Source organism: Coregonus lavaretus, assembly GCF_964263955.1.
Source record: "Coregonus lavaretus genome assembly, contig: HAP1_SCAFFOLD_171, whole genome shotgun sequence".
In the NCBI taxonomy this organism is placed as follows: Eukaryota; Metazoa; Chordata; class Actinopteri; order Salmoniformes; family Salmonidae; genus Coregonus; species Coregonus lavaretus.
Window position 1 is genome coordinate 474,234 of NW_028160460.1, and position 11,775 is coordinate 486,008.

The 11,775-nt window shown below is 42.3% G+C and overlaps 1 protein-coding gene across 1 annotated transcript; it reads right to left on the minus strand.

Moving 5' to 3' along the window:
- Window positions 1-3,055: 3,055 nt before the first annotated feature.
- LOC311121809 (GTPase IMAP family member 7-like) lies at window positions 3,056-3,786 on the minus strand (the record flags this gene model as incomplete). Its single annotated transcript, XM_084196253.1, has 1 exon — window positions 3,056-3,786. Exon 1 carries the CDS (start codon window positions 3,668-3,670, stop codon window positions 3,056-3,058), a length of 615 nt encoding a protein of 204 aa, XP_084052379.1. The 5' UTR covers window positions 3,671-3,786.
- Between the last annotated feature and the right edge of the window lie 7,989 nt (window positions 3,787-11,775).

Sequence of the window (11,775 nt, forward strand, 5' to 3'; positions counted from 1 at the left end):
TTTCTCAAATAATTAATTTTACAGAGACAAAAAGATCCCACCTTGTCTTTACTGGCATAAAAAGGTAAGCTGGAAACATGGTTAGTGTCACATTTGATTATTGTGTTGGAGGCAGGCATTTTGTAAAGTTGAATACACAGGCATGGGAATATTAAAGTCTGGTTTGAGTTGTCAAGAACATTTTAAATGGTTTACTTTATTCGATTCACATTTTTATTTTGTACAATTTATATTAATAGTAATCTATATTATTGCTTTTATATTATTCAAGCCTTAGAATAAAGATTCCTTGAATGCCTGAAAATTGACTGACTTTGAGTTGTGTGTACTAAGAATATAATATTACATTATTTAGCAGACGCTCTTATCCAGAGCGACATACAGTCAGTGAGTGCATACATTATTTTTATATATTTTCATACTAGCCCCCCGTGGGAAACGAACCCACAACCCTGGCGTTGCAAACGCCATGCTCCACCAACTGAGCTACATCCCTGCCGGCCATTCCCTCCCCTACCCTGGACGACGCTGGGCCAATTGTGCGCCGCCCCATGGTTCTCCCAGTCGCGGCCGGCTACGACAGAGCCTGGATTCGAACCAGGATCTCTAGTGGCACAGCTAGCACTGCGATGCAGTGCCTTAGACCATATATGGGTTGGTAAGTTTTGAGTTAATAGTACCTAACTAAATCGAGGTAATCTGTTTCCAAAAATGGTTTGAGTAAGGTCATAAGAATTAGTTTCATTGAAGTTAATATTTTGAGTTGGTACGACTATTGCACTACTCAATGAAGTTGAGTAAAGATAAAGCATAGCAATTAAATATGCAGCAATTCAATGTTTTACATTATTTAAACAATATTTTTAAGTTAAGTACAGTTAACTTTAAGTTAAGTACAGTTTTTAAAAAATGTTTGCATAAAACCATTAGGTTGAGTACAAGTAATTCAAAAATAATTAGGTGTGACCTTACTTTTGAGTTTGTTAACAAAATAATGGAGGTAATCTGTTTCCTAAAAAAATTGAGTTCACAAATGTATTGGGTTTTACAGTGTATACAGTTGGCTAGCCTGGTCCCAGATCTGTTTGTGTTTTTTCCAACTCCATAGAGTACCACAGTATGAGTCATAATACACATAAAACCTAGCTGTCAAACAGGGAAATTGTTCCAATCGTTTTTCCACCATTCATTTTTCCCATAGAGGATTTTAGAAACACTTTACTTGACACCCAGCATCATAATACATTATGACGATGTCATAACATCTGACATAACTTGTCATAACCTGTCATAATATGGTGATAACACTGTCATTACATATATTTAGACCTGTTGTGACATATATTACTACCGGTAAAAAGTTTTAGAACACCTACTCTTTCAAGGGTTTTTCTTTATTTTTACTATTTTCTACATTGTAGAATAATAGTGAAGACATCAAAACTATGAAATAACACATATGGAATCATGTCAGCCGCACCAACGTGTCGGAGGAAACACCATTCAACTGACAACCGGTGTCAGCTTGCAGGCACCCGGCCCTGTCACATGGAGTCGCTAGAGCACGTTGATCCATGGAAAGCCCCACCGGCCAAACCCTCCCCTACCCCGGACGCCGCTGGGCCAATTTTGCGCTGTCCTATGGGGCTCCCGGTCACGGCCGGTTGTGACACAGCCTGGGATCGAACCCCAGGCTGTAATGGTGCCTCAGCACTGCGGTGCAGTGCTTTTGACCGCTGCGCCACCCAGTATTATACGTCTTTCCTGAGACCAGTTTGCTTGTTGCGTCATAACAACAAAGGAGAATTATGGGGATCATTTACAGTGGTGATTAGGATTACTAAGATAATCAATGTACAAGGTTATGTGAATTGGGTTAAGGTTAGAATAAGGGTTAGGGGAAGGGTTATCTAAAACGCTACAATTGTTCCCGACGCTCCTTGATCACACAACCTTTGCATTGCTAGATGGTTGCAGTATACACCCACCCATAATCCCCAACCGACCTCCCTCCTATTGTTTCTGTCTTAACTAACCTACTGTCTTTAGTTAATTGATCACCCCCACTTGCTTGCCAACAGAGGGTTGGCCAGCAAGTGGCCAGTACATTTTCAGTACATTTGTCTTAAGCCATCCCTTTAAATACGGTGCACCTTTAATTAAAATGTTGTTGACAGACTCAATAGAAAACATAGTGAACAGGTTCAGATCAATGAAAGAAAGCCATCTATGCATATTCATCTCCGTTTCAGTACCAACTAGTACTGTAGATTTAAAAATACTATTATTTAGGCACATTTTAGGGTTAAGAAAGTATCATAAAAAATATTTGTTTGGAGAGCCTTTTACGCACAAAATACTGTATATTGATGAATAAAAAATACAATTCTTAAGTTCAAGGTTAGAATTTGCATAGAGAGAAAAGTGCATAAAAAGGGAATTACGTTCCATTTCTGTGTGCTGAACTCGGCCTCTCTCATTGTTAGTTACTTATTTTTTAAACTATTGAATATCTTAACTTAATTTTATAAACCTTTGAAGTTACAGAACTATAAATGAGAACTAGTATTTTTCAGATTTTTTAACAATTAAAATGTATTTTTTTATTCTTAATTCCAAATCAAACTTTATTTAAATTTAAAGTGAATTTCAAATTTCAACTCACTTTACAGGAAAAACAATCAAATGCAGGAGATAAAACACAAGCAGGAAGGAATAAAATAGATTCATAAAGGGAAAAAAATGTAGAAACATTAAACAATGAATGATCTGAAAGAAATTATCTCAATTATGAATAGGTGAAAGAGCATATGGATGTATAGTGTATATATATATTGAAAGAAAATATTAATGATAACAATGATACAATAGCAAGATACTTGGCATTAATCTACCTTGACTGCTCTGATTTTGACTTCTTGACCCCTTGACCATTTCATGAACCATGACCCATTTAATGATACCAAGCAACAAGAATGTTGCCATGAAAAAACCTCCCTATATTTCTGATGACTCATACATCTCAAGTCAACTTTAGGTGAGTATCCTGAATTCCCTACTTGTCATGTTTGTCTGCAATATTATCAACTGCCGCTGTACCTGTAAAAGCAGCTCCAGCTGCTGTTAAAGGTGGAAATCCCAACAGAAATCCCAGACCTCTAAGAGCTGCACCATCTATTTGTAATAGAGAACTTCTAAAAGCTTTGTTTGCTTCTCTCCTCTTCTCCTCCTGTCTCTTCCTCTCCTCCTCCTGTCTCTTTCTCTCCTCCTCTTTGATCTTATTCTGAGTGTCTTCATACATCTTACTGGTGTAGTGACGTCCTCCATTCTTCTCCACCATCTTCCCTATCTTGTCCAGCAGCTCTGTGACCTGAGTGCGGTCCTCACTCTCTATATTGTTAAAGACATGAAACCTGTTCTCACAGACCTGGATGAGTTTCTGAAGCTCATCACTCTCTCTCAGGAATGTCATCACTGGTTTGCCGTCCAGTTGATCGGGCCCAGTGAACAGTAAGATTGTGAAGTGTGAAGCATCTGCTCCAAAGTTCTTCTGGATCCAGCTCACAGTCTTCCTCTCCTCCTCTGTGTATCTAGCCAGCCTAATCACCAGCAGGAACACATGGGGTCCTGGGACTGACATCTTAATGCACTCATCTATTTTCCTCTTCATCTCCTGTTCAGACAGTGTTGTATCAAAGAGGCCTGGGGTGTCAATTACTGTTATTTTTGTTCCTGGAACATACGCTTCACCTTTCTTACAGTGTTTGGTCACAGACTTGGGGGAGGCTTTAAACACCTCTCTCCCCATGATGGTGTTTGCTGTTGCACTCTTCCCAGCTCCAGTCTTCCCCACCAGAATGATCCTCAGGTCAGAGGGCAGTGGCACTATATGAAGTATAAAGAATAACAATGAAGAATAATTCAACAGAGTCGGGGTCAATTCCATTTCAATTCAGTCAATTCAGTGGTTGAATTGAACATTTCAATTCAGGGGTTGAAATGTGTCCAATTCTTATTTTTTTATCCTTAAAAAGGAACTTACCCAAATCATTATCATCATTAACACTATACAGTGTTTTCATTCACTGGTGGCAAAACAAAACACTGTAATCTGATCTTCTTTTTTTATATATACACTATATATACAAAAGTATGTGGACACCACTTCAAATTAGTGGATTTGGCTATTTCATGCACACCCGTTGCTGACAGGTGTATAAAATTGAGCGCACAGCCATGCAATCTCCATAGACAAACAATGGCAGTTGAATGGCCTTACTGAAGCGCTCAGTGACTTTCAACTTGGCATCGTCATAGGATGCCACATTTCCAACAAGTCAGTTCCTCACATTTCTGTCATGCTAGAGCTGCCCTGGTCAACTGTAAGTGCTGTTATTGTGAAGGGGGAAATGTTAAGGACCAACAACGGCTCAGCCGCAAAGTGCTAGGCCACACAAGCACACATAACTGGACTGCCGAGTGCTGAAGCACGTAGGGTGTAAAAATCGTCTGTCCTCGGTTGCAACACTCATTACCGATTTCCAAACTGCCTCTGGAAGCAACGACAGCACAATAACTGTTTGTCGGGAGCTTCATAAAATGGGTTTTCGTGGCCAAGCAGCCGCACACAAGCCTATGATTTCCATGCGCAATGCCAAGCGTCGGCAGGAGTGGTGAAAAGCTTGCCGCTATTGGACTATGGAGCTGTGGAAATGCAATCTTTGGGTGATGAATCAAGCTTCACCATCTGGCATTCCGACAGACGAATCTGGGGTTGGCAGATGCCAGGAGAACGCTACCTGCCCGAATACATAGTGTCAACTGTAAAGTTAGGTGGAGGAGGAATAATGGTCTGGGGCTGTTTTTCATGGTTCGGGCTAGGCCCCTTAGTTCCAATGAAGGGAAATCTTAACTCTACAGCATACAATGACATTCTAGATGATTTTGTGCTTCCAACTTTGTGGCAACAGTTTGGGGATGGCCCCTTCCTGTTTCAGCATGACAATGCCCCCATACACAAAGCGGGTCCATACAGAAATGGTTTGTTGAGATTGGTGTGGAAGAACTTGACTGGCCTGCACAGAGCCCTGACCTCAACTCCATCGAACGTCTAATCGCCCAACATCAGTTCCCAACCTGGATCCCAATGGATGGAGGTCCCCGCAGCAATGTTCCAACATCTAGTGGAAAGCCTTCCCAGAAGGGTGGAGGCTGTTACAGCAGCAAAGAGGGGACCAACTCCATATTAACGCCCATGATTTTGGAATGAGATGTTTGACGAGCAGGTGTCCACATACCTTTGGTCATGTAGTGTATATATGTAATTATATATCAAATATATTTCTGATTTTGTAATTTTTACAATGCACATTTGCCTGCTTAGATCTTTACTCTCACACAAATGGTTATTGGTAGCACTACGTTGAATGAAATAATAGTATGAAGATGAGAGAGGAGGAAGTTTGGATTTGCAAAAGGACATAGTCTCTGCATGCAAGTGATTATATGTATTGAATGTTATGACTGCATGGGGCTGATCCAAGGCTCTGTCAGCATCAACAGCAAAGTACAGAGATGTGTAGCTATGGTAACAAGAATAAAAGGGTACAACGCCAATAAAGTTTTTCCCCTTCATTTTCTGTTTTCTGTGGTTTAGTTGGTTCAGGCGGCAGGTAGCTTAGTGGTTAAGCGTGTTGAGCAAGTAACTGAAAGGTCACTGGTTTGAATCCCCAAGCTGGCAAGATGGAAAAATCTGCCGTTCTGCCCTTGTGCAAGGCAATTAACCCCCAGCAATAACTGTTCCCCGGCGCCATGGACGTCGATTAAGGCAGCCCCCCACACCTCTGTGATTCAGAGAGGTTGGGTTAAATGCGGAAGACATTTTGGTTGAATATATTTAGATGTGGAACTGAATAAGTATCCTTCCCCTTCTTTTACAATTCAGAAATCAACAATTGAGTTTTGTCTGCTGTGTCCATATTTTACCTTTTGTCTTGTCCTTATGTTCTGACTGAGGAGCGAACACCACAAAACCTGGGGATTTTCAAAAGAGGATTTAATCAGAATCACACACACACAGTCAACATTGCTGTACTATTTATTACTAGATATCTGAGCTGCTCAACCATGTCACTATTCATTTGAGCAAATATCACATATACACTCTGTATCATGAGCACTTGACCAATAACATTTTCATTTGATTTGAAGTACATTTACATGTACCAGGAATTTTACCTGGTGAAATGATGCAGACAACAATAGACAGTATATATATATATATATATATATATATATATATATACATACACTACCATTCAAAAGTTTGGGGTCACTTAGAAATGTCCTTGTTTTCGAAAGAAAAGCAAAAGAATGTGTCTATTAAAATAACATCAAATTGATCAGAAATACTGTGTAGACATTGTTAATGTTGTAAATGGCTATTATAGCTGGAAATGGCAGATTTTTTATGAAATATCTACATAGGCGTACAGAGGCCCATTATCAGCAACCATCAGTCCTGTGTTCCAATGGCACATTGTGTTTGCTAATCCAAGTTTATCATTTTAAAAGGCTAATTGATCATTAGAAAACCCTTTTGCAATTATGTTAGCACAGCTGAAAACTGTTGTGCTGATTAAAGAAGCAATAAAACTGGCCGTCTTGAGACTAGTGAGTATCTGGAGCATCAGCAATTGTGGGTTCGATTACAGGCTCAAAATGGCCAGAAACAAATAACTTTCTTCTGAAACTCGTCAGTCAATTCTTGTTCTGAGAAATGAAGGCTATTCCATGCGAGAAATTGCCAAGAAACTGAAGATCTCGTACAACGCTGTGTACTACTCCCTTCACAGAACAGCGCAAACTGGCTCTAACCAGAGTAGAAAGAGGAGTGGGAGGCCCCGGTGCACAACTGAGCAAGAGGACAAATACATTAGAGTGTCTAGCTTGAGAAACAGACGTCTCACAGGTCCTAAATTGGCCGCTTCATTAAATAGTACCCGCGAAACACCAGTCTCAACGTCAACAGTGAAGAGGCGACTCCGGGATGCTGACCTTATAGGCAGAGTTGCAAAGAAAAATCCATATCTCAGACTGGCAAATAAAAATAAAAAATTAAGATGGCCAGTCTGAGATATGGATTTTTCTTTGCAACTCTGCCTAGGAGGTCAGCATCCCGGAGTCGCCTCTTCACTGTTGACGTTGAGACTGGTGTTTCGCGGGTACTATTTAATGAAGCTGCCAATTTAGGACCTGTGAGACGTCTGTTTCTCAAGCTAGACACTCTAATGTGACCCCAAACTTTTGAACGGTAGTGTATATATAAATAATAATTATATAAATATAAATAATTTACACATATTCCACCTACAGTATGTGCACTATAGATACAGCAAGAACAGAACACATAATAAGAAATCAGATGTAACTTTGTTATAAATTATACACTTTGAAACCAAGATAATATTACATGGATGAGATTAATGCACTTAGTTTGGACAATTAATTCCACAGATACAAGATCAAAATGTTTTAGGGGTGAATCTTAACTTCCTCTTTTAAATAAATGTGTCACTTAGTGTCCATTTGAAATCATTGCATAACTAAGAGAAGATCTGACCCAAGTGGACGTTAGGATTCACCCCCTTAAAACCAGAATCACATCATTGATCTATTGTCTTTGTTTTACTCTTGTAATTTTTCAAACATTCAAACAAAATGTCTCCTAACCTGCAAGTATCAGCAGGATCAGGAGCCATGGGTTTCCTCCTCTTAGAGGCACCTGGCAAACTGATGAGCCAAGAGTCAACAACAGTGTAAATGTCAGTGCAAAAGCATTTACAGATTTAAAATGTTATTTAGTTGGCTGTGGTTATGCCAAACCAGATATACCGGTCTCATTGTCTTATGGCTTTGACACTAAGCCAAGTGCGGAAGTTAACAAAGGATTCAATAGATTTACTCTATATTTTATTTTCATTAAAATAAGATAATATTATATAATTAGAATTGCGATGACAAAACTGATTCATTTGCAATTACACATAATCATAAGTTACAATGCATTGATTACCAGAAAATGCACAATATGAGGATTCAATTAATACTACAATCGAAGGATGTTGTTTAAATGTTATTTAAATGTTACCAAATTAAATTGTTTGGTGTGGAAAACCCCCCTATCTTATTTAAAATTACAGAATAAACGGCATTAAGTACTGGCTTTTTAGTACTGGCTCTTTCCTTGCTTGCTCCTGAATGTCATTTTCCTCTGTCTCTTCCTTGATTGTGTTCACCTGAGAGGGATATACCTGCAGAGCTATGACAACAGTCCACTGCACACACACTCCTGGAGGTTTGGATGCAGTGTGCCTAAAACACAGATAGACAGACTTACCTGTATGATGGGCGGAACTCTCATCACATTCCAGGCTGACTGTATTGCTGACGTTACATTGCATAACAGTCAGTCATCAGATTGCTATATCATATGATGTGGTTAGCTGATGTGTCGTTCCCCCAATTCTGTGCCTTTTGAGAAGTGCAACTTGGTTAAAAAAAAGAAGAAAAAAAGGGGGCTTTACACTGATGGTGAAACTTGTAGACATTTTTGGATTTAGTGGGTTGAAATCTTCCTAAAAGTGACAGAGGGGATTTTGGCAATTTAGCAAACCTTTATTCATATTAAGAATATTCATATTATTCAGATGTATTGAATTCTCAATTAAAAGGCACTTCATGTAATATATCAGGCTTTTAAAATTCAAAATTGGTGAACAAAATATCAAAGGACGCAAAAGGCCCTCTTATCAAGGAACGACCGTGACATGTTAAACACCTGTCCAGGTGTTGTGAGTGTCACGATCGTCATCAGAAGAAACGGGCCAAGGCGCAGCGTGAGATGCGTACATATTTATTTAATGTACAAACCAACGAACAAAACAACAAACGATACGTGAAGTCCTACGGTACAAACACAAACCAAAAGGAACAAGATACCACACCAAACGAATGCCTAACGGCTACCTAAGTATGGCTCCCAATCAGAGACAACGAGCTACAGCCGTCTCTGATTGGGAGCCACCCTGGCCAACATAGAAATACAAATACTAGAAACTAACACCCTGGCTCAACATACGAGAGTCCCCAGAGCCAGGGCGTGACAGTACCCCCCCCCCCCCCCCCAAAGGCGCGGACTCCGACCGCGCCAACCAAACACAACAGGGGAGGGACCGGGTGGGCACTCCGCCTCGGATCCGGCTCCGGGCATGACCCCCACTCCCTCTCTAACCCCCCAAAGCGCCCCTGGTCCGGTCTGGCCCTGCCGGCCGGAGCTGGACTGAACACTGGTGGAGCGGAATGCTCTAGCTCCGGAGTGGAGCAGCTGACCGGTGCCGGACCAGGCACCGGTGGAACAGGCACGGGCTGTGCCGGACTGACAACGCGCACCACTGGCCTGGTGCGGGGAGCAGGAACGGGACGAACCGGGCTGACGACGCACACCACTGGCCTGGTGCGGGGAGCAGGAACGGGCCGAACCGAGCTGACGACACGCACCACTGGCCTGGTGCGGGGAGCAGGAACGGGCCGGACCGGGCTGGCGGCGCGCACCACTGGCTTGGTGCGAGGGGCAGGAACAGGCCGGACCGGGCTGGCGACGCGCACCACTGGCTTGGTGCGAGGGGCAGGAACAGGCCGGACCGGGCTGGCGACGCGCACCGCTGGCTTGGTGCGAGGAGCAGGAACAGGCCGGACCGGGCTGGCGACGCTCACCACAGGCTCGGTGCGAGGGGCAGGAACAGGCCGGACCGGGCTGGCGACGCGCACCACTGGCTCGGTGCGAGAGACAGGAACAGGCCGGACCGTACTGGGGACACACGCCACTGGCCCTACGCGGGGATCAGGAACGGGCCGGACCGGACTGGCAACACACCTCAGTACCTCTCGCCGTGCCTCTACATTCTCCTTCCCCCTGGTGTCCAGTAACTCCCGTAACCTGGCGGCCTCCTCTGCCAACCCTCTGAACCACTCTATCCCGGCCTCCTGCTGCCCGGTCGTCCACGACGTGAGCCCCCCCCTAAAAAAATTCTGGGCTTGTCTCTCCCCCGTGGACCAGGCCTCCATGGTTCTCGCCCAACTCTCACTCCACTGCTCCCAATTCCAACCTCTCTCCTCATCACACTGCTTGACCCAGTCGTGGTGGTATCTTCTGTCACGATCGTCATCGGAAGAAACGGGCCAAGGCGCAGCGTGAGATGCGTACATATTTATTTAATGTACAAACCAACGAACAAAACAACAAACGATACGTGAAGTCCTACGGTACAAACACAAACCAAAAGGAACAAGATACCACACCAAACGAATGCCTAACGGCTACCTAAGTATGGCTCCCAATCAGAGACAACGAGCTACAGCCGTCTCTGATTGGGAGCCACCCTGGCCAACATAGAAATACAAAAAATAGAAACTAACACCCTGGCTCAACATACGAGAGTCCCCAGAGCCAGGGCGTGACAGTGAGATCTGACAGGTGTCGGCATGGTGACTATTATGATCAGTATTGTGATATGTCATTGGTGGGGCAGAGAATCAAACTGAGAATCAACCCCCCCCCCCCCCCCCCCCTTCTCTTCCCTGATCAACATAATACATTTCTGTGAAACTGACATCTGTGCAGCAGAGATTCCACCTCCCATTAACCTTAGGTGACACGATCAGTGGATGTTCAGTTCATTACCTGCCTATTGTATAAACAGGTGGGGCCCATAATGACCTAGTTACATAGGTGGGGCCCATAAACGACAGAAAATATCTTGGCACAATAGATTCATACTTAAGTCAAACAGGAATAAATACTTTTGTTTCTCTAGTGAGCCAACACTGTTATGGATGTGGTACAACCAGACAGACAGCAGAAACAGATAGCAGAAACTCCCTACAACACTCCCAACATTCCATTTATTTGACAGGTGTATTTATGTAATTATGAACAGAGTAAACAGAGCTGTTACTTAATGCACAATAGATTTATTTAGTTGCACTGGAATTGTAAATATTTTGAACATCAGAAATCATCATCACCATCCTTTGATAATGTTGCACCATTAAACAATTGTAATGTTCATTTTCCATTAGTATTTGAATTCAGGCACTGGCATAGCACACACCCAGCGGAGGTCAGGCCTCCCAGATAGCATATGAACATCATAAGCCATAAAATAAGTGTTTGGAATTACAGGAAATACAATGTAAAAGTGCACAATTTTATCTCAGCCTAATGGAAAAAATATGTAGAATAGCAGGAAATTAGGTCAGAGATTCAACCCTAGTCCGGCAGAGAAACGTTATCTTTATAGTTTAAAAAAAAAATTGGGGGGGGGGGGGGGGGGATTTTGTTGCATTATTTGAGCTTAAAATGAACATTTAGGGGAATTTTATAACGGAAAATATTTGTTTGGGGAATTTTCTAAATCCTTTCAATATTATTCCTTTCCATTTGGCTCTATGTGCCTGGAAATGCCCTTGACCAGAGTAAAGGATCCTAATTTCAAACTCTCCAAAAAAGTGTTTAAAATTCGAACAAATGGCAATACTGGAAAATTATCTTATATCGTTTCTTGCAATAGCCCATCTGTGACTTTCAAAAATATTTCTCTGATTGGTGTCACCTCATTAGTTAGTATGTGTTACACCTGTGCTGGCTTGTCATGTCATTTGTCCAAAGGTGTTTCACCTGTGCTGGCCAGGTGATATTTCAGAGCGGCTGGCCCA